Source organism: Pelophylax lessonae (genome assembly GCF_965119305.1).
Source record: "Pelophylax lessonae genome assembly, chromosome: 13".
In the NCBI taxonomy this organism is placed as follows: domain Eukaryota; kingdom Metazoa; phylum Chordata; class Amphibia; order Anura; family Ranidae; genus Pelophylax; species Pelophylax lessonae.
This window is the reverse complement of record NC_138780.1, coordinates 162,972,254-162,990,985: the sequence shown is the minus strand read 5'-3', so window position 1 is coordinate 162,990,985 and position 18,732 is coordinate 162,972,254. Positions and strand designations below refer to the sequence as shown.

At 40.8% G+C, this 18,732-nt stretch overlaps 1 protein-coding gene across 2 annotated transcripts in view; it reads left to right on the top strand.

Moving 5' to 3' along the window:
* The window catches only part of MDGA2 (MAM domain containing glycosylphosphatidylinositol anchor 2), a 1,055,744-nt gene that overhangs the window by 767,004 nt on the left and 270,008 nt on the right, over positions 1 to 18,732 (top strand). For both annotated transcript variants that reach the window (XM_082275762.1, XM_082275761.1), the window contains exon 7: positions 2,115 to 2,444. In XM_082275762.1, the coding sequence (XP_082131888.1) occupies positions 2,115 to 2,444 (330 nt within the window). The remainder of the gene's footprint in view (positions 1 to 2,114; positions 2,445 to 18,732) is intronic.

Genomic DNA, 18,732 nt, shown 5'->3' with positions numbered 1-18,732 from the left:
CGCCAGGTGTCAGTGGAGTCAGGGCAGCAAACAGCCCATACACATGTAGGGGGCCCGGGCGTTCCAAGGGGCCCGGCCACCCAGGCCAAAACCAGTGAGACCGAGTTGTTGCTGCTGTAGTAACTAGCAATTGTTAAAGCAGGACGGCTGCAGAGGAAGCCGATGCAGCTGAAAGGATGTCTCTTTGCTGGATTTGCTGGATGTCTCTTTGCTGAATATATGAGGGCGTCACTTTGTTGGATTAGGATGTCTCTTTGCTGAATATATGAGGCCGTCTTTTTGCTGGATTGAGATGTCTCCTTGCTGAATATATGGGGATGTCTCTTTACTGGATTTAGATGTCTCTTTGCTGAATATATGAGGCCGTCTCTTTACTGGATTGAGATGTCTCTTTTCTGAATATATGAGGCTGTCTCTTTGCTGGATTGGGATGTCTCCTTGCTGAATATATGGTTATGTCTCTTTACTGGATTGAGATGTCTCTTTTCTGAATATATGAGGCCGTCTCTTTGCTGGAGTGGGATATCTCCTTGCTGAATATATGGGAATGTCTCCTTGCTGAATATATGGGGATGTCTCTTCGCTGGCTTGGATTCATTTTCATAACTTGTAAGAGTGTCAGAATATAAGTGGGTGCACTGAAGGACTCGGTGGGATGGCCAGTGGGCGGATTCGGTGGGACGGCCAGAGGGCGGGCCCTTGCAAAATGTTGGTGGTCAGGCCCGGAGGGGCCCAGGCCTAAAGCTGTGTAAGGGGCCCCAACATTTCTGATGGCTGCCCTGAGTGGAGTACAAATGATAGTAGACCTCATTGCATGAAGGGTACCTGAAACCCAGATGGTTGCATTAATCAGATATAACATTTTGGAAAAGGGTTTTTCTGAGGGAAACCCCCCACCAATATATGTAGGGTGCCGATTGTATGGGATGCACTACATGAAAATTCACAGTTGTGACATTTCTAAAAGTAGGAAGTTGCATACCATGGGTGCCGAGGTTTGTAGGTCTCTGGGACCAAGGTGCAACAATAGATACTAAAGAACTTGCTTGAACTATTTTTCCTGTTAAAGCTTAGTCTTTCAAGTTATATCTATTAGCAGTTTAGCTTGAAGGGTAAGAAGAAGTAATCAGGGCCATAAATATTTTTTTCAAGGGGGGAGTGGATCCGCCTTGGGCACCCAGAGAGGAATAATTAGGCAGCGAGTGTAGCTTTTTTGCAGGTTGCTGCACTTAGCCATAGACTATTCTATTCTATTACATCTTGCGGGTGTGGTGCACTTTCTGAAAGCACACCAAAACCTCTGCATTCAGAAATTTTGGTGCGCTTTCAGAAAGCGCACCAAGTCCGCAAAATCTAAAATACATTTTTGGCTCAGTGCATCTAACCTGCATGAAAGCCGAAGGTGCACTGCTCTGCACCTGCGGATCAGTGTTAAAGTACCTTTATAACCCATTTGTATATGTGCTTTTAGAACCCATTGCAAAACTGTATTTGTTTTGTTTAATACACTGAACTTTCCATCTTCCAGCTTCTACTGGCATCGCTCGCCAGGCTGCTAGAAAGGTCCTAGGTTGGTAATACTCTGCCTGGAACTCGATGCACTTTGATGCTCTGGGATGGCGAGTTGGTAAGCTTCCCTAGTTTGAGGTCATGGGCCACTACAGAGGGCTTCGAAGACCACATGCTGAGCACCCCTGCTGTAGAGCTAGTCTGCCAGCTGCTGTCATAAGGAAATGAGCAATAGCTTCTCTGCCAGATGAGCTGGAACCAATAGCAGACTCTCTTTTTATCCATGCTCTTCCCTTTTTATTTACATAAACTTGTGTACGTGGCAGAGCCAATCACTCCAAGGAGTCTTTCCCTGTGTGTTCAAGTCCCACCATCTTTAAAGGCTTATTATCTGCTTTAGCTTGTCAACTTTTTACAATTTCAAGTTTATCATGGAAGATTTGAATTCATTTTGTATGTTGTGCTATATATGTTGACAGTGTGACTTGACCCTTATTATTGTCTAATTGCCTTTAAGATACCCTCTCTACCATGTATTTTCACATGACTATATTTCTTTTACATAATAAAGGCTGATTTCAGGTTTCCTATTTTTCACATTTTAGCTTTAAAAAAAGGCCGTTACTGGATAACCCCAGACCCCTACCACAAAGATGACAACATCGAGATAGGTCGAGAGGTAAAAATATCCTGCCAAGTGGAAGCGGTCCCCTCTGAAGAGCTGACGTTCAGTTGGTTTAAAAACGGGCGGCCGCTGAGAAGTTCTGAAAGGATGGTAATCACTCAGACGGACCTTGATGTCTCTCCGGGTATCACTAATCTGGATATCATTGAGTTAAAATTTACAGACTTTGGGACTTACACATGTGTGGCATCACTTAAGGGAGGAGGAGTTCCGGACATCAGCAATGATGTCAACATATCAAGCAGTACAGGTAGGAATTTTCATTGCTTTAAACCTTTTTTAAAAAAATGATTAAGCATCTATAAATCTTCATGGAGCAGTAACTGTATACAGGTCCACAAATATGAAAACAGTTTTGGGTAACATGGCAGCATGCCCAAGCTTTGTCAGTCATTTACAATTACACAGCTAAAGCTCAAGTGCTAAACTGCATGACAACAGAATGTATTGCTGAAGGATGAGTTGGGCAGATGGCTTTAAGGTAATTTTGAAGGTAAATGTTATGTCCCGAGCCATTCCTGCATGTCATAACTTAGCCCTGTCCCCTGGTAAGCTGCACCCCATTGCATAATGCTTCATGTGCAGAGTGAACTGGAATGATTTGGTTTTGCTAAACCTATTATTTTACGACTTGTCATTACAGTGCTGGAATGGGCAAAGAGTATGGAGACAGTACCACCCAAACAGGTCTTAAAATCTGTACTTCCAAAACACTGAAATTTTCCTCATCATGAAAATGAAGCACAATTTTTCCCATATTCTCTTAGCATTTGATTACTAAACCAGTACAGGTGTTATTGTGAATAGTAAATCATAGCCTCAAATGTCCTTGTAGCTCAAATGTAGCAGTTGTTGATGATTCATTTTCAGTTGTATGTAGACCAACTAAAGTTTTCCCAAGAGCTTAACATCCTTCTGTTTGTAAGTGTTTGAATATTGTGCTGACTAGCCATGCAAAATTTAGAGGCTGGTGTACTAAGAATAGACTGCTTACCTAGCAAATTGATTGATAATGTATAAGGTGAAGCTGTGTTCACTTTAAATATCCAATCGTGCTACATAAAAATAATGTTTTTTTTTTTTTTTTTTTTTATTACCCTAACACATCTGGCTATTCAAAGTGAACACAGCTGTACCTTATATACTAACATTATTATTCTACGTTACCAGCCTCTACTCATTTAGTAAATCAACCCCATTGAGTAGCTTTTGTAGTTGTTTTATCCTCCTGCAGGAGAGTCTATACTGGTAATGCTTCCTCTGTAAAAAAAAAAATAAATAGACAACCATAAAATGATATTTTTTAAAAAAACAGGGGTCTCCAAATTTTGTCAGTATGAGGGCCACATTGTAAGTTTTACAAATACGGGCCAAAAATAAATCAGTTTTTTAAATTAACAAATTTAAATTTTACATTTTTTGAAAGATAGACAACCTTAGTAAAACAATTACATTTTAAATACACTTAAGTCCAGCAGAGTCCCAATCAGAGCCCCATTACATCAAATTCCCACAGCATCCCCCTTTCATCAAGGTCCCCTCTTACATCAAGGTCCCTGTTAGAGACCTTTCCTACAATAGAGGGCTGGATAAAATCTTTCATGTAGGGCATAGTTTGGAGGCTCCTGATATAAACCATTAACATTAACAAAACAGCTGCTGTATATTCCGGGATGTCTTTTGTACAGTGACCTTGCTTTGGAGGCCCTCTTGAAACCAGCTCATATGATTTGATCTGTTTTTTGGTTATATTGATGTTGAAATACTTTCGTTTAGTGCAGTTTTTTAACAAATGCTTGTAGGTCTTGCCTCATTCACTAGTAAACTTCACCCCAAGAGGCAACACAGCTTTTCTTTCTTTGAAGGTTACTGGAGAAACAACTAATGTCAAAATTAGGGTCAAAGGTGTGGTGATCAAATGTGGCCCATAGAATTTTCGAAGAGCTAGCTAGGGGTCTCTGGTGTAACTTAGGGTGGCTACCGAAAAATAAAAGAGAGAGAGGCAGGAGAGCCCTTATAGTGTAGCAGATAAATTAAAAAACCGGGTGAATTATTTCAAAAGGGGTAAAGACCATGGAGAGTTGTTCCACAGCAGGAAGAGAAAAGTTAATGGTAGACTTACAGCTGTTGGGGCTGTAGATGCCCAAAGGGGTGGGGTACACAGAGCTATACAAGTGTGCAGGTGGAGAATCCTGTCTTAATGCAAGGCCAAAGTGGTCGCTCTCTATGCCTCGGGGATTCCCATCCTGGGTTCTCTGTGGCCTCTCAGGTGGGTGTAGGACTCAATAAGAAGAATCAGCGCAAAAAAGCTATTCGTTGGTCTGATCGACAAAGGCACCTGGAGTGGTGTTTCTAAGTATTGGCAGGAGTCGTCGGCTTTATTGAAACAACAGATTTCTTTATTTCACCAAAATATGAAATCAAGAAAACCTATGTTTCAATAAAGCAGACAACTCCTGCCAATTGTTAGAAACACCACTTAGAGCGCCTCTGCAGACCACCGACAAGCTTTTTTGCACTGATTCCTCTTATTAATGTAAAAATTCAAACATTGTACTATTTGGCTCATTTACAATGCTAATGCCAATTGCATGAGATGCAACCTCCAACCTGCTTGATAAGAATGCAACTGTACTCAATTATTGCTATTCAGGCTCAGTTTTTCTTTCAATCCAGTTTTTTCTTTCAATATGCTTTCAGTTTATGATTGTAAAACTTTTCTGTGCCTTTGCAAGCTTTCCATTTTTAACTCATTTTAAGGGTCCTTTTAAAGCGTATCCACCAAGACTCAGAAGATAAAAGTCTTGTGTATTATTTATTTTCCATTCCTCTGGATGTGGAAGCTATTACTTCAGCATTATTTTGGCTAACACGAGAACTGCTTCTTGTAAATCATATCTGGATTTTCATTAAAGATGGTATTGCTGCAGGGGTATTTATACAGCTTTCTCTGTTACTGTGAAACAGAGTTCAATCAGTAGCATCAAATTAAAGACACACATCGCATCAGAGGCACCGATTGCTTCGCTCCTTTACAAAGTGCTTTCTGCATTCCGGCTTTTTACTATTAACACCCACTACGCGGTGTTAGTTTTGTTCGACGTTAGTCGCTGGAAGGCGAATAGAACAGGTTGTATAAGCTATAAATCAATATATCATCCATCGACTTACTCTGCCTTAAGCAATAAACCATTATGCTGCTTCCCTTGATATCCGAGAAATGTGTTCCTACTTTATTACAAATTGCCGCACATTGCTTTTTTAAAGACCAGCCAGGAGCAGGCTTACAGACACGTTGATTATGATGATCCTCATACATAGATGTTTTTCAAAGTGAATGGTGTTGAATAGGTAGTTTGGACAGGTGGTCATTGCCAGTTGGTCCACATTTAGCGAAAACTGCAATATATGACACGCAGTTCATTTTGGCTGGTTTCATACTGAGTTTCAAATTGAAAAATGAAGCTCTGTAAAAAATAAGCTGCTTTACCTCAAGAGGGTATCAAAAAGAACAGATGCAATGTGTAGACATTGGCCTTTTAAAGGAATACTTCATTTTTGTTAATGGAAAAAAAAGATATCCTATATAATTTCTATATAAGCTATTTTTGTAGTTTAAAGAGGAACTGCAGTCTTCTAACATAAATTGTAATAAAAATATCTTTGCCATTCTGAAAGTTTCTTTGCATATTATGTTATATGTATTGTGATTCTCTACTTGCCAAATATGCTGCAGAAATCTTCCACCACAAAGTCTGGCTGCAGCCATTTGAACTGTGGGCAGCTGAAGCTGCTGCCTGTCCACTTCCCGGATTTCTGTTCTGCTGGCTACCCAGCATGTATTTCATAGTCTCATGCCTGTGCAGTAAGGAAACTGTGGGAGCACATTGTTGTTGATAAGTTGCCATAGGAATGGCAGCTTCTTTGGAAGCACCAACACAAAGGAAGGTCATGCCCTGTATCAACAACATGGAGCACAGAAACAGCCGAGGAAAGTGTACATACTATGCTTGTTCAAACAGAAAAGCAGCAAACAAAGGTTTTTACATTTTACAATGATGTAACTGTATTCCTTACTTACCCAAACTGCAAACATTGAGGAGGCAAGCCTCAGCTGCTGCAGTGGCACCCGGTCACAGGAGCTGTTTCACACAAATCCTCTGTGTCGAGGAACAGCAGAAAGCTATGATTTAATCATAACCACCAGGAGTCTGAAGAAATAATCTCTTATGCAGCTGAGATAAGGAGTGTGAACTTATTGAGGGGATAGTGTGCAAACTGGCCTGGGCAGTGTAATAGGTACAGTGCCTTGTGAAAGTATTCGGCCCCCTTGAACTTTGCGACCTTTTGCCACATTTCAGGCTTCAAACATAAAGATATAAAACTGTAATTTTTTGTGAAGAATCAACAAGTGGGACACAATCATGAAGTGGAACGAAATTTATTGGATATTTCAAACTTTTTTCACAAATAAAAAACTGAAAAATTGGGCGTGCAAAATTATTCAGCCCCCTTAAGTTAATACTTTGTAGCGCCACCTTTTGCTGCAATTACAGCTTTAAGTTGCTTGGGGTATGTCTCTATCAGTTTTGCACATCGAGAGACTGATATTTTTGCCCACTCCTCCTTGCAAAACAACTTGAGCTCAGTGAGGTTGGATGGAGAGCGTTTGTGAACAGCAGTTTTCAGTTCTTTCCACAGATTCTCGATTGGATTCAGGTCTGGACTTTGACTTGGCCATTCTAACACCTGGATATGTTTATTTGTGAACCATTCCATCGTAGATTTTGCTTTATGTTTTGGACCATTGTCTTAGACAAATCTCCATCCTAGTCTCAGGTCTTTTGCAGACTCCATCAGGTTTTCTTCCAGAATGGTCCTGTATTTGGCTCCATCCATCTTCCTATCAATTTTAACCATCTTCCCTGTCCCTGCTGAAGAAAAGCAGGCCCAAACCATGATGCTGTCACCACCGTGTTTGACAGTGGAGATGGTGTGTTCAGGGTGATGAGCTGTGTTGCTTTTACGCCAAACATAACGTTTTGCATTGTTGCCAAAAAGTTCGATTTTGGTTTCATCTGACCAGAGCACCTTCTTCCACATGTTTGGTGTGTCTCCTAGGTGGCTTGTGGCAAACTTTAAATGACACTTTGTATGGATATCTTTAAGAAATGGCTTTCTTCTTTCCACTCTTCCATAAAGGCCAGATTTGTGCAGTATACGACTGATTGTTGTCCTATGGACAGAGTCTCCCACCTCAGCTGTAGATCTCTGCAGTTCATCCAGAGTGATCATGGGCCTCTTGGCTGCATCTCTGATCAGTCTTCTCCTTGTATGAGCTGAAAGTTTAGAGGGACGGCCAGGTCTTCGTAGATTTGCAGTGGTCTGATACTCCTTCCATTTCAATATTATCGCTTGCACAGTGCTCCTTGGGATGTTTAAAGCTTGGGAAATCTTTTTGTATCCAAATACCGCTTTAAACTTCTCCACAACAATATCTCGGACCTGTCTGGTGTGTTCCTTGTTCTTCATGATACTCTCTGCGCTTTAAACGGACCTCTGAGACTATCACAGTGCAGGTGCATTTATACAGAGACTTGATTACACACAGGTGGATTCTATTTATCATCATTAGTCATTTAGGTCAACATTGGATCATTCAGAGATCCTCACTGAACTTCTGGAGAGAGTTTGCTGCACTGAAAGTAAAGGGGCTGAATAATTTTGCACGCCCAATTTTTCAGTTTTTTATTTGTTAAAAAAGTTTGAAATATCCAATAAATTTCGTTCCACTTCATGATTGTGTCCAACTTGTTGTTGATTCTTCACAAAAAATTACAGTTTTATATCTTTATGTTTGAAGCCTGAAATGTGGCAAAAGGTTGCATAGTTCAAGGGGGCCAAATACTTTCGCAAGGCACTGTATATAGGTGGACAGACTGCTGCCTCCCCCCCTCCCAAGTAATGTAGTGTGTTGCTCTTCCCTCCCTCTTCCCCCAGTAATGTGTATACTGTGTAGCCTCGGCTCTCCTGTTACTCCCTGCCCTCCTCCTCCTCCCCTGCCCTGCCAGTGAGAGTGAGTGAGAAAAAAAAGAAACAAGCACTGCTGGGACAGCTGACATTTCTCTCCCTGGAGTCAATGCAGATGCAGGAAACCATGTCATAAGCCTCTGCATTTTATCAGCAATGAAAGAGGAAGTATACAGAATAAGATATTTACTGCCACCAAATTACAGTTTTGATTTCCAATGACAATAAGGGCAAAAGGTTTAATTGAAGGAAGGATGAAAAAAAAATTACTGAAGGTTCGCTTTAACTACTTGATCTCAAAAAGGTTTTACCCCCTTCATGACCAGGCCATTTTTTGCTATTCAGTACTGGGTTACTTTAACTAGCAATTGCGCAGACATGCAATGCTGTACGCAAATGAAATGTATATAAATATATATATATATGTGTATATGTATATATATATATATATATATATATATAAATATATATCTATGTCTATCTATCTATCTATCTATCTATCTATCTATCTATCTATCTATCTATCTATCTATCTATCTATCTATCTATCTATCTATCTATCTATCTATCTATCTATATTATAGCATCTACAACCTATGGTATATGCATTATATTGCCAAAAGTATTGGGATGTGCCAAGCACATGAACTTTAATGATATCCCAGTCTTAGCCCATAGGGGTTAATATTGAGTTGGCCCACCCTTTGCAGCTATAACAGCTTCAACTCTTTTGGGAAGGCTGTCCACAAGGTTTTGCGTCTATGGGAGAATTTGACTATTTTTTCCAGAAGCACATTTGTGAGGCGAGGCACTGATGTGGGCAAAAAGGCCTGGCTTGCAGTCTCCGCTCAAATGCAGGCTAGTCAAGTTCCTCTACCTTGCTATGTTCACTGGTGCGCAGTCATGTTGGAACAGGAAGGAGTCATCCCCAAACTTTTCCCAGAAAGTTGGGAGCATGAAATTGTCCAAAATGTCTGTCTTTGTACGCTGACACAGCAGTGTCTGCTTACAGAGCATAATGACTAAATATCACAGAATTCAAGAAAATAAATGTTTGGGGATCTTCACAAAGTACTTTTATATTCTTCATTGTGACTGAGATAATTGGAAGTAGGCTAGAAATAATTTAACTACAATGTGAAAACAAAAGACCAAAAATATAATATATTGCAGCTTGCCAATCATTAGATGTGATGGCTGTATATGTTTTCTTTTTTATGCTTTTTTCCCTCAGTTTTCACCTGATGATCTGGCTAGTAACGCACCTCCTGTATTAGTGTCCCCACTCTGGTGGAAAGAGTACGGGGGAGGACCTTTGGACAGCAGCATTGTCAATTCGGGGGGGGGGGGGGGTTGGATGTACTAGCAGCTACAAAAACTGTATAATAGACATTTACCTGTCCCAGGATCCAAAGATGTACTCATGTAACGCTCCTGCGTTTTATGTATGATGTGGATTTACAGCTGCAGAAATATTCCACTTCAGTAGTCATGTAGAGAAACGCTGAGACACCAATCCCAACTCCCAAAGACTCATCATGTGTGGATGATCTCAATTCAGCAAGTAAATACACACACTCAATAAGAAGTTCCTGGAGTGATCTATGTATATAGTAGTATAGAGGTGATAGGCTGAAGAGACAGGTTGAGTAGAGACGATAGGTGACAGACACTTGAGAGGAATGTTCTTGAGAATGAGATAGTAACAGGTGGGATGCAGATAGGTTAGCAATCATGTATGGTAGTAGATGATAGGATAGCAGATGACATACAGGAGAGACTAACCCAGTGCAAGAGCAGATGATAGTAGGCTCAAGAGCTAGCAATCTAGATAGTGCAGATGTAGTAACAGTCCTTAGTATGCAGAGCTAGACAGTGTAAGCTTTAGTATGAAGGTTATTGAGGTTTCCCCTGTGGGGTACTTATCACTAGTAGCAATGTAGCAGAGGAGAGGTTCGGCGAGAGCGGATGATCCGGTAGCGGGATACAGGGATCAGCGCAGCGTGGTTCCGACAGCGAGGAATGCTTGCAAGCATGAGAGCTTCAAGACAGGTTAGCATCAAGGCACAAAGCAGGTTGAACGAACACATGTGAGTGAGAGCTGGTGATTTAAATAGCTGTTCAGTCCGGCGCTCAGTGATGATGTCAGCACTCTTAACCGGTTGCCGACCGCCGCACGACTATATACTGCGGCGGTCAGCCCCGGCCAGGCAGAGTGACGTATCGGTACGTCACTCGCCTGTCACTGACTTGCGAGCCTATCGCGGGCGGGCGCGCGCCCGCCGAGGCGCGCGCCCGCCGCGGCTCGTTCACAGGCAAGTCAGTGCGTGTGACCGGCGGACTCGATGTCCGCCAGTCACACTGCGATCGCTCCTGTGAAGGGAGAAAGACAGAGCAGCTTGTGTAAACAAGCTGCCTGTCAGTTCTCCCTGTGTAAAAGTAAAGATCTGTCCGTTCTACTATGTAGAACGGTTGATCTTTGCTTTTACACCAATAGCAATGTCCCTACACAGTAGAAAGCACGCCCCTAGGACACACTTAACCCCTCCCTGTCCAATAAAGTTAACCCCTTCCCTGCCAGTGTCATTTTTGCAGTAACAGTGCATATGTATAGCACTGATTACTGCAGTAATGTCACTGGTACCCCCAAAAGTGTCAAAAATGTCAGTCAAGGGTCCGATCTGTCCGCCGCAATGTCGCAGTACCGAAAAAAAAATCGCAGATCGCCGCCATTACGCGTTAAAAAAAAAAACACCAAAAATGACAAAAATCTTTCTCTTTGTTAGTAAACGCGATAACTTTTGCGCAAACCAATCAAAATACGCTTTTTGCGATTTTTTTTACCAAACATAGGTAGCATAAAACAAATTGGCCGAAAAATGTTAAAAAATTTTGATTTTTACTTTTTTTTTGGGGGAATTTCATATAAAAAAATGTGAAAAATATTGTTATTTTTGCAAAATTTACGCTCTTTTTTTGTTTATAGCGCGTGATCAAAAAATCGCACAGGTGATCAAATACCACCAAAAGAAAGCTCTGTTTGTGGGAAAAAAAGGACGTCAAATTCGTTTAGGTACAGCGTCGCACGACCGCGCAATTGTCCGTTAAAGTCACGCAGTAAAAAATCGCAAAAAAACCCCTGGTCCTTTAGCAGCCAAATCCTCCGGGGCTTAAGTGGTTAAAGGGAAACACACCTATATGTGCTTCATCTATCTAGGTAGATGGAAAGCACCCGGAAATGATGTGATAGGAGGCACTGAGAGTGCCAGAACCTTACAACTCATCATCTGAGCCATCCCTTTCGTCTTCTGTCCCCGACACCAGCATCTCAACTGTGGCTCCTTGCGGCTTTACAGCAAGGCACTCCCAAAAAAGTACCATTTGGGGAAGAAGGAGGGAGGAGGTCTTAAAGCAGAACTTCCCTTTTGGGTATAGCTCCACTTTAATTTAAATTGAGAGCATGTTCTCTTCTAAAGGGGAACAGACACCACATATTTATTCATTAAAACACTGAGAAAGCTTTTTTTTTTTTAATTTTGGATAGATAAAGGAAGGTTTATAACCCCTTTCAGGTTTTTGTTTGCCACCTGTGTCCTATTGAGGAGATTTCCCTTCACAGCCAGGTGCCCACTGCGCAACCTGAGCTGCACACTATGAATGGTCCCACAGTCTTCTGGACCTGTGACGTTAAATGGGGAGGGAGGAGGAGAGGAGAACTTCCGGTTGGAGCGCAATCTGAGCATAAGTGAGAGCAGCTACATGTCAAAACCAGGTACCCACCACCCCCCGCTCCAAAAAAGTACCATTTGGGGAAGAAGAGGAGGAGGTCTTCAAGTGGAACTTAACTTTTTGGTATAGCTCTGCTTTAATTTAAGATGAGAGACTTTTTAAAGCCTGTTCTCTTCTAAAGTGGAGCTAATACTGCAGCTTTATTCATTAAAACGCTAAGAAAACATTTTTGTTTCCATTTTGGGTAGATAAAGGAAGGATTATAACCCCTTTCAGCTTTTTGTTTGCAAACTGTGTCCTATTGGGGGGATTTTCCTTCACTTCCTGTCCCATAGCCAAAACAGGAAGTGAGAGGAAATCCCTCCAAAGTGAGGGAATTCCTGGTTGTTATCAAAACTAGTGTTCCCATTGGAAGATTATCCCTTAATTACTGTTCTGGGGACAATGCAAAATCTGTGATTTTCTTTTACTTTCACTTTCAATGATAAAGATAAACATGACAAATCGAGAGAGTGAATTTCCCTAATGGGGACGCAGACTACAATAATAACCTTACAGGGGTTCTAATCCCTCTCCACTTTATCCAAAAAAAAAAAAATTGCCTTTAGTTATACTTTAAGAGTGGTTGGCAAAGGATATCCACATGCATAAATCTGTATCCTTTCCAGGTAGCAAGCAGAATCTCAGTATTCTCCTGTATATTTAGTTTGTGTATAAGATACAAAAGGAAATCTCCCAAGGGTACTCTTGGTTTCACCCACTCTTCTCTATTTAATCCGTAGCTGAAAACCGCATATTTTAAAAACAGCTAAAATCCATCCAGATAGATTTTAAATTTTGTTTGTTACAATGTTCTGTACATATTTTCTTTATTTAGGAGCTAAAAAAAATAGTTAAGTAAATTAATAAGTTGTAATCTTATATCAAAGCCAGTAGCAGAAGCTTTAGTTCCTGTTTCTCTATCCTTATTAGCTTTGGTGAAAGAAGCATATTTTTACAGAGCTCAGTAGCTCAAGCAAATATATAAAACACCAGTTTAAACATAAAAACATACATTTGTTTTCAAATACATTAATTGTTTAACCACTTCAATACAGGGCGATTTCACCCCCTTCCTGCCCAGGATAATTTTCAGCTGTCTGCGCTGTCACACTTTGAATGACAATTGCGTGGTCATGCGACACTGTACCCAAACAAAATTTTTATAATTTTACTAGAGCTTTCTTTTGGTAGTATTTAATCACCACGGGGTTTTTCATTTTTTTTGCTCAAAAAATGAAAAAAGACTGAAAAAAAAATACACATTCTTTCTTTCTGTTATAAAATTTTGAAAATACATTTCTTTGGCGAAAATAACCCAAATCAGTGTATATTATTTATTCTGTAGGAAAGTCCACAAACTATGGTATATATCTGAAAATTGATCAATCCTGATGTACTGACATCTCATTCCTTGAGAACCTAAAATGCCAGGGTAGCACAAACCCCCCCCCCCCCCCAAATGACCAAAGTTTTAAAAAGTAGACAGTCCAATGTATTTAGTAAGAAGCATGGCAGGTTTTTTTAAGTTATCTTTTTTGTCATAATTTTTGGGAAAATGAAGAAATAATAAAAATAAAAATCACAATTTTTTTTTTAAACATTTTGTCACCAGTGCAGTACAGTGTCATTATATAACTGGTATGGCAGTGATCAGGAACACTGACTAGTGACAGTACAGGGGGAAAAAAAGTAAAACCTTTTTTTTCTTCTTTTTTTATTACATTTTTTTTCTTTTTTTTTTTTTTTCTTTCTTTTCTTTTTTATACACTGTGACCAGCGCAATGTAATGTTACCATATTAAAATTGTGCTACTCTGGGTAAGTGATCAGGATTTTTTTTTTTTTTTTTACGCATAATGTTTGCTTATAGCAGTGAAACTGATGTGAATGTACAATGTATATGTAAAGCGCTGCGTAAATTGACAGCTCTATAGAAGTACCATTGCTATAAGCAAGCATTTTAATATTTTAGTCTGTTTTGTTGCGATTAGCTTAATCACAAGTAGAGTTGGGCCGAACACCCTGCAGTTTGGTTCGTGCCAGAACTCTCGAAAATCGTACAAGTTTGGACCCAAACCCTAAAAAATTGAATTATTGTGATTAGATGTGATTGGTCAGAGCTAATCACAAGTAGAGTTGGGCCGAACACCCCCCAGTTTGGTTTGTGCCAGAACTCTCGAAAATCACAAAAGTTTGGACCTGAACTTGAAAAATCAAAAGCCCCCATTTTGAAGGCTTATATGCAAGTTATTGGCCATAAAAAAGGGTGTGGGGGTCCGTGTACTGACCTGGGGGACATGAATCAATGCAAAAATCTTTGTAAATAAAAGATAATTTGTACAGGAACACTGATTTTAATGATGCTTCAAGTGAAACAATAAAAATGAAAAATATCGTGCCTGGGTGGTTGCCTTAGTCTGCCTGTAAAGTGGTGCATCTGTATCGCGTATGGAACTTGCTGCAGCAATACTGACATTGATAAAGAAAAAAATAAATTACATTTAATTTGCCAGGAATACAATACCATTGCTGGCAATACAAAAACATGTGGTTGCAACAATTTCCATTTTATTCTCTAGGGTCTCTGCTAAAAAAAAAAAAAAAAAAAAAATATATATATATATATATATATATATATATATATAATGTTTGGGGATTCTAAGTAATTTTCTAGCAAAAAATACTGATTTTAGCTTGTAAACAACAAGTGTCAGAAATAGGCCTGGTCCTTAAGTGTTTAAAAACACGGATCGGACAAAAAAACAGATGACAACGGATGAAAAACTGATGACAAAGGATAAAAAACGGATGTGAAACTGTTGTTGACAGAAAAAACTGATGACAAAAAAAGTGACTGAACTGACGAAATGGTCCGTATGTGTGAAAGGGGCCTAAGTAATTAAACCCCATTATATCACTTGGAATTATTTGATTATTGGAGGTTAGCGCCACACTGTCATTAATTAGCCTTTTGTTAACATTTGAATACACACCAATGTTAAATGGTTATTTATCCTTATGACTATCAATGAAATCACTCCTAAAAATTGTATATGGCTGTATTTGGTCTTTTCCTTTTCTATTGCATTTGCTGCAGATGGAGGAAAAATTACATGGTGTACCAGTATGGCTTTCTCTTAAGACAAAGACAAGACAAAGTGGAGGAGAAAGTGCATAAAATTACTGTTTTTTCATCCCTAGATGCAATTTTAAATAAAAGAAAGATGTTTTTAGACTGAAATTCACATGCTGCACCGCTCTGAGCATTCCCTATTGAGACTTTCTACTGGAAAGTGTTTCTACGATTGTTCATTTACATGCATTTCGACTTGTCTTGAGCCGGCTGAAGATTGAAAGCTTTGTGGAATTCGGAGGTCTTGATTGGCTCTTCCTACCTTGAAATACTGTTTGCTTCTCAGCAAAGATGGAAGATGCCTGACAATTGTTTGACATCATTTTAGATGATGAGGGACTGTCCCGGCTCTGGAATATTTAATAGCTCTCTGCGTATGATTGATCTTCGACAGCATCATATGCATAGTTTAGAATGACAGAGAGGCACAGGGTTATTGGAAACACTCAGAGAAAATAATGTTGTATTCCGCTCCCATTTTTCATGCAGATGGAAACGATCACTCAAGTAAAAAAGGCCTCCAAACCTCACATACAAGTTAATCTGAAAACAAAAGGAATCTCGGAGTATAGAGGTTTTATAAGGAGTTTTTTTTCTATCCTACAAAGTGGTCTTTGCCATAGCTAAAGTTGTTCATGCATGCAGGGTTCACACATGGCATTGCTAAATATTATAACGCCCCGCATATAGCATGCAGGCAGGATGGCAAAAAGGTTGAACCCAGGATTTGATTGGAGCATGCCTGGCTCCCATCTCTTGTTAAAAATACGCCCCATAGGAATAGAAACTGAAATGTAAAAATTAACTCTCGTAATTGCCAACTTTTGCTGCAAAAATGATGATGTAGTAGATGCTGCGTTTCATTTTGTTTTGATTCTTTTGCCAGACGAAAATTTAATTTTCAGGGATTCAGATGTATACAGACCTCCAAATGGACATAGCATACCCAACCAATGGCACTTTTCCACTGCAAGTGCCGGCTCGGCTCTACTCGGCCCTGCTTGGCCCGTTTTGGTTTTCCACTGCTGGTACCGCATGGTACGGTGTTGGAACGGTTCTGTACGGTTTGGTATGGTTTGCTTTTCCACTAAAGCGCAAACTGTTGGCGCTATATAAATCCTGTATAATAATAATAATAATAAAGTAGTACTAAAGTTAAGTGGGTGGGATAACAACGATTCTCTGACCAATCAGTGGCTAGTAGTGACTGCATGCAAAGGATTGTGGGATATGGTACCGGTATGGTACCTCTTGGAACCACAATCGAGGTGGTACTGTTTTAGAGAGCTGTACCGTTCGGTTTCATGCAGTGAAAAAGCACCACCGTACTGTACCGTACCGAACCGTTCCTACACCATACCATGCGGTACCAGCAGTGGAAAAGCACAAAAGCGAGCCGAACCATTAGGTTCCAAGCAGTGGAAAAGCGCCAGAAGTTTCTGACCTTTCTCCATTTTGTCTAAACAAATAAGTTTTTGCTGGAGTTGTGCTTTAAAACATGGGTGAATAAGTGTGACATTTGTCCTACTACTAAATGGAACCCTTACCCCCAGCTCTACTGGGAGCCTTTTCCAAGCATCCAATACTCATTGTCACAGGAACAGAAAGTGATGGGCCACTACAAAAAAAAAAAAAAACACATTTTTTTCTTTTATATAGTGCAGCCTTTTTCAACCAGGGTGCCTCAAGGTTTCTTCAGGGGTTCCTTTGGCAAAATGCCCAAAAATGTATCAAAAATTGTATACAAGCCAGAAGGTGGCTGAAGCCTGCTATTTAGTTACCAAAAGCCACGGGTTTCATTATGCACCATTACGACTTTCTAGACACATCCCAACAACCAGTGACAACATCAGTTAATAAGGAGGATGTCTGTTCTCTCCACAGCATCCTTGTTTGACCTTCTTATGCCCCTCTCCCTCAGCACTGGGGTGACATTAGCTGTCTGATGGAGAGAAATAGAGGGAGAAGAGAAACATTGGCATACTATTCAGTACCAGTGTGCAAAAGTGTATTTGCTTTGGAAGAACAAATAACCTCTAACGTTGCATGTCCTATGTGTGGATGTTGCTGCATTACGTAAAGCTATTCGATTTGTTTTTTACATTTTAGAACGGGGTGCCTTGAGACTGTTCATAATTTTAAAGGGTGCCTCGACTGAGAAACACTGATATAGAGGGAAGGGTTTAGGACCTCTGTTATGTTTATTGCTCTATGTGTTTTCCTGTTCTGGTGACACCTATGTCTAAGAGACAGAAAGTTAGGGTACATTTCTCCAATCTCTCCAATTTGATTTTTTAAGTTCTGATTTATGCTTACCAAAACTACAAAAAAACATTGGATATTAAAGCTTTTATTGTTCAAAATGCTACAGTGTTTATAAAAAAAAAATGCATACAAATATACTATAATTATTTTAAGACAATGCCATCAAAAAAAAATTTTATTTTACCTCACAAGACCCTTCCCCTTTAAAAAACATATGTACAACTTTGGTATTATTTCATCACAAAGGTGTTCTATTGGGTTGAGGTAAGGAGTCTACACAGGCCAGTCAAGTTGCTACACCTTGCTTTGTGTACTGGTGCGCAGTGTTCCCTTTAGGGTGCGCGCATGCGCGGGCGCGCAGTGTGAATGAAGGTCCCGCGCAAGCACCTATTCAAACCGCGCAGCCGCAGACATGGCGGCCGTGTAGCAGAGCGTGCGCCGCGAGAGCACGCCCATTGTGTGACAATAGCGAATGAAAATTCGCTATTGTCACACGGATCCTCCTCCTGGCCAATCAGGGAGCGGGTCCTCCCGCTTCCTGATTGGCCGAAAGGCCAACTTCATGCCATTGGCCGAGGAAGAGGCGCCGGGACTCGGGAGTCAGGAGGACTGAGGAGACGCAGGAAGCCGGGGAATGAACTGAAGAGAAGCTGCCGCCCGTGACCGTGAGGTAAGTGCACAGGGGGGGGGGGGGAAGTAGACTCGCGGGGGGAACGCTGGCATCTCTGCATTGATTTTGGGACAATGCTGTGGGCACTCTGCATTAATTAAAAACTGAAAAATTGGGCAACTCTATATGCAGCTTAACATACAGAAAAGGGTGTATTCATCAGTTCTGGAGGATCTCAATGAGGAACTTGCTTGCAGAACCATTACTAGACTCGGGACTGAAGAGTCTCTACATTGAAAGGGAGCACACTGGCATCTCTACATTGAAAGGGGGCACACTGGCATCTCTACATTGAAAGGGGGCACACTGGCATCTCTACATTGAAAGGGGGCACGCTGGCATCTCTACATTGAAAGGTGGCACGCTGGCATCTCTACATTGAAAGGTGGCACACTGGCATCTCTACATTGAAAGGGGGCACACTGGCATCTCTACATTGGAAGGGGGTACACTGGCATCTCTACATTGAAAGGGGGCACACTGGCATCTCTACATTGAAAGGGGGCACACTGGCATCTCTACATTGAAAGGGGGCATGCTGGCATCTCTACATTGAAAGGTGGCACGCTGGCATCTCTACATTGAAAGGTGGCACACTGGCATCTCTACATTGAAAGGGGGCACACTGGCATCTCTACATTGGAAGGGGGTACACTGGCATCTCTACATT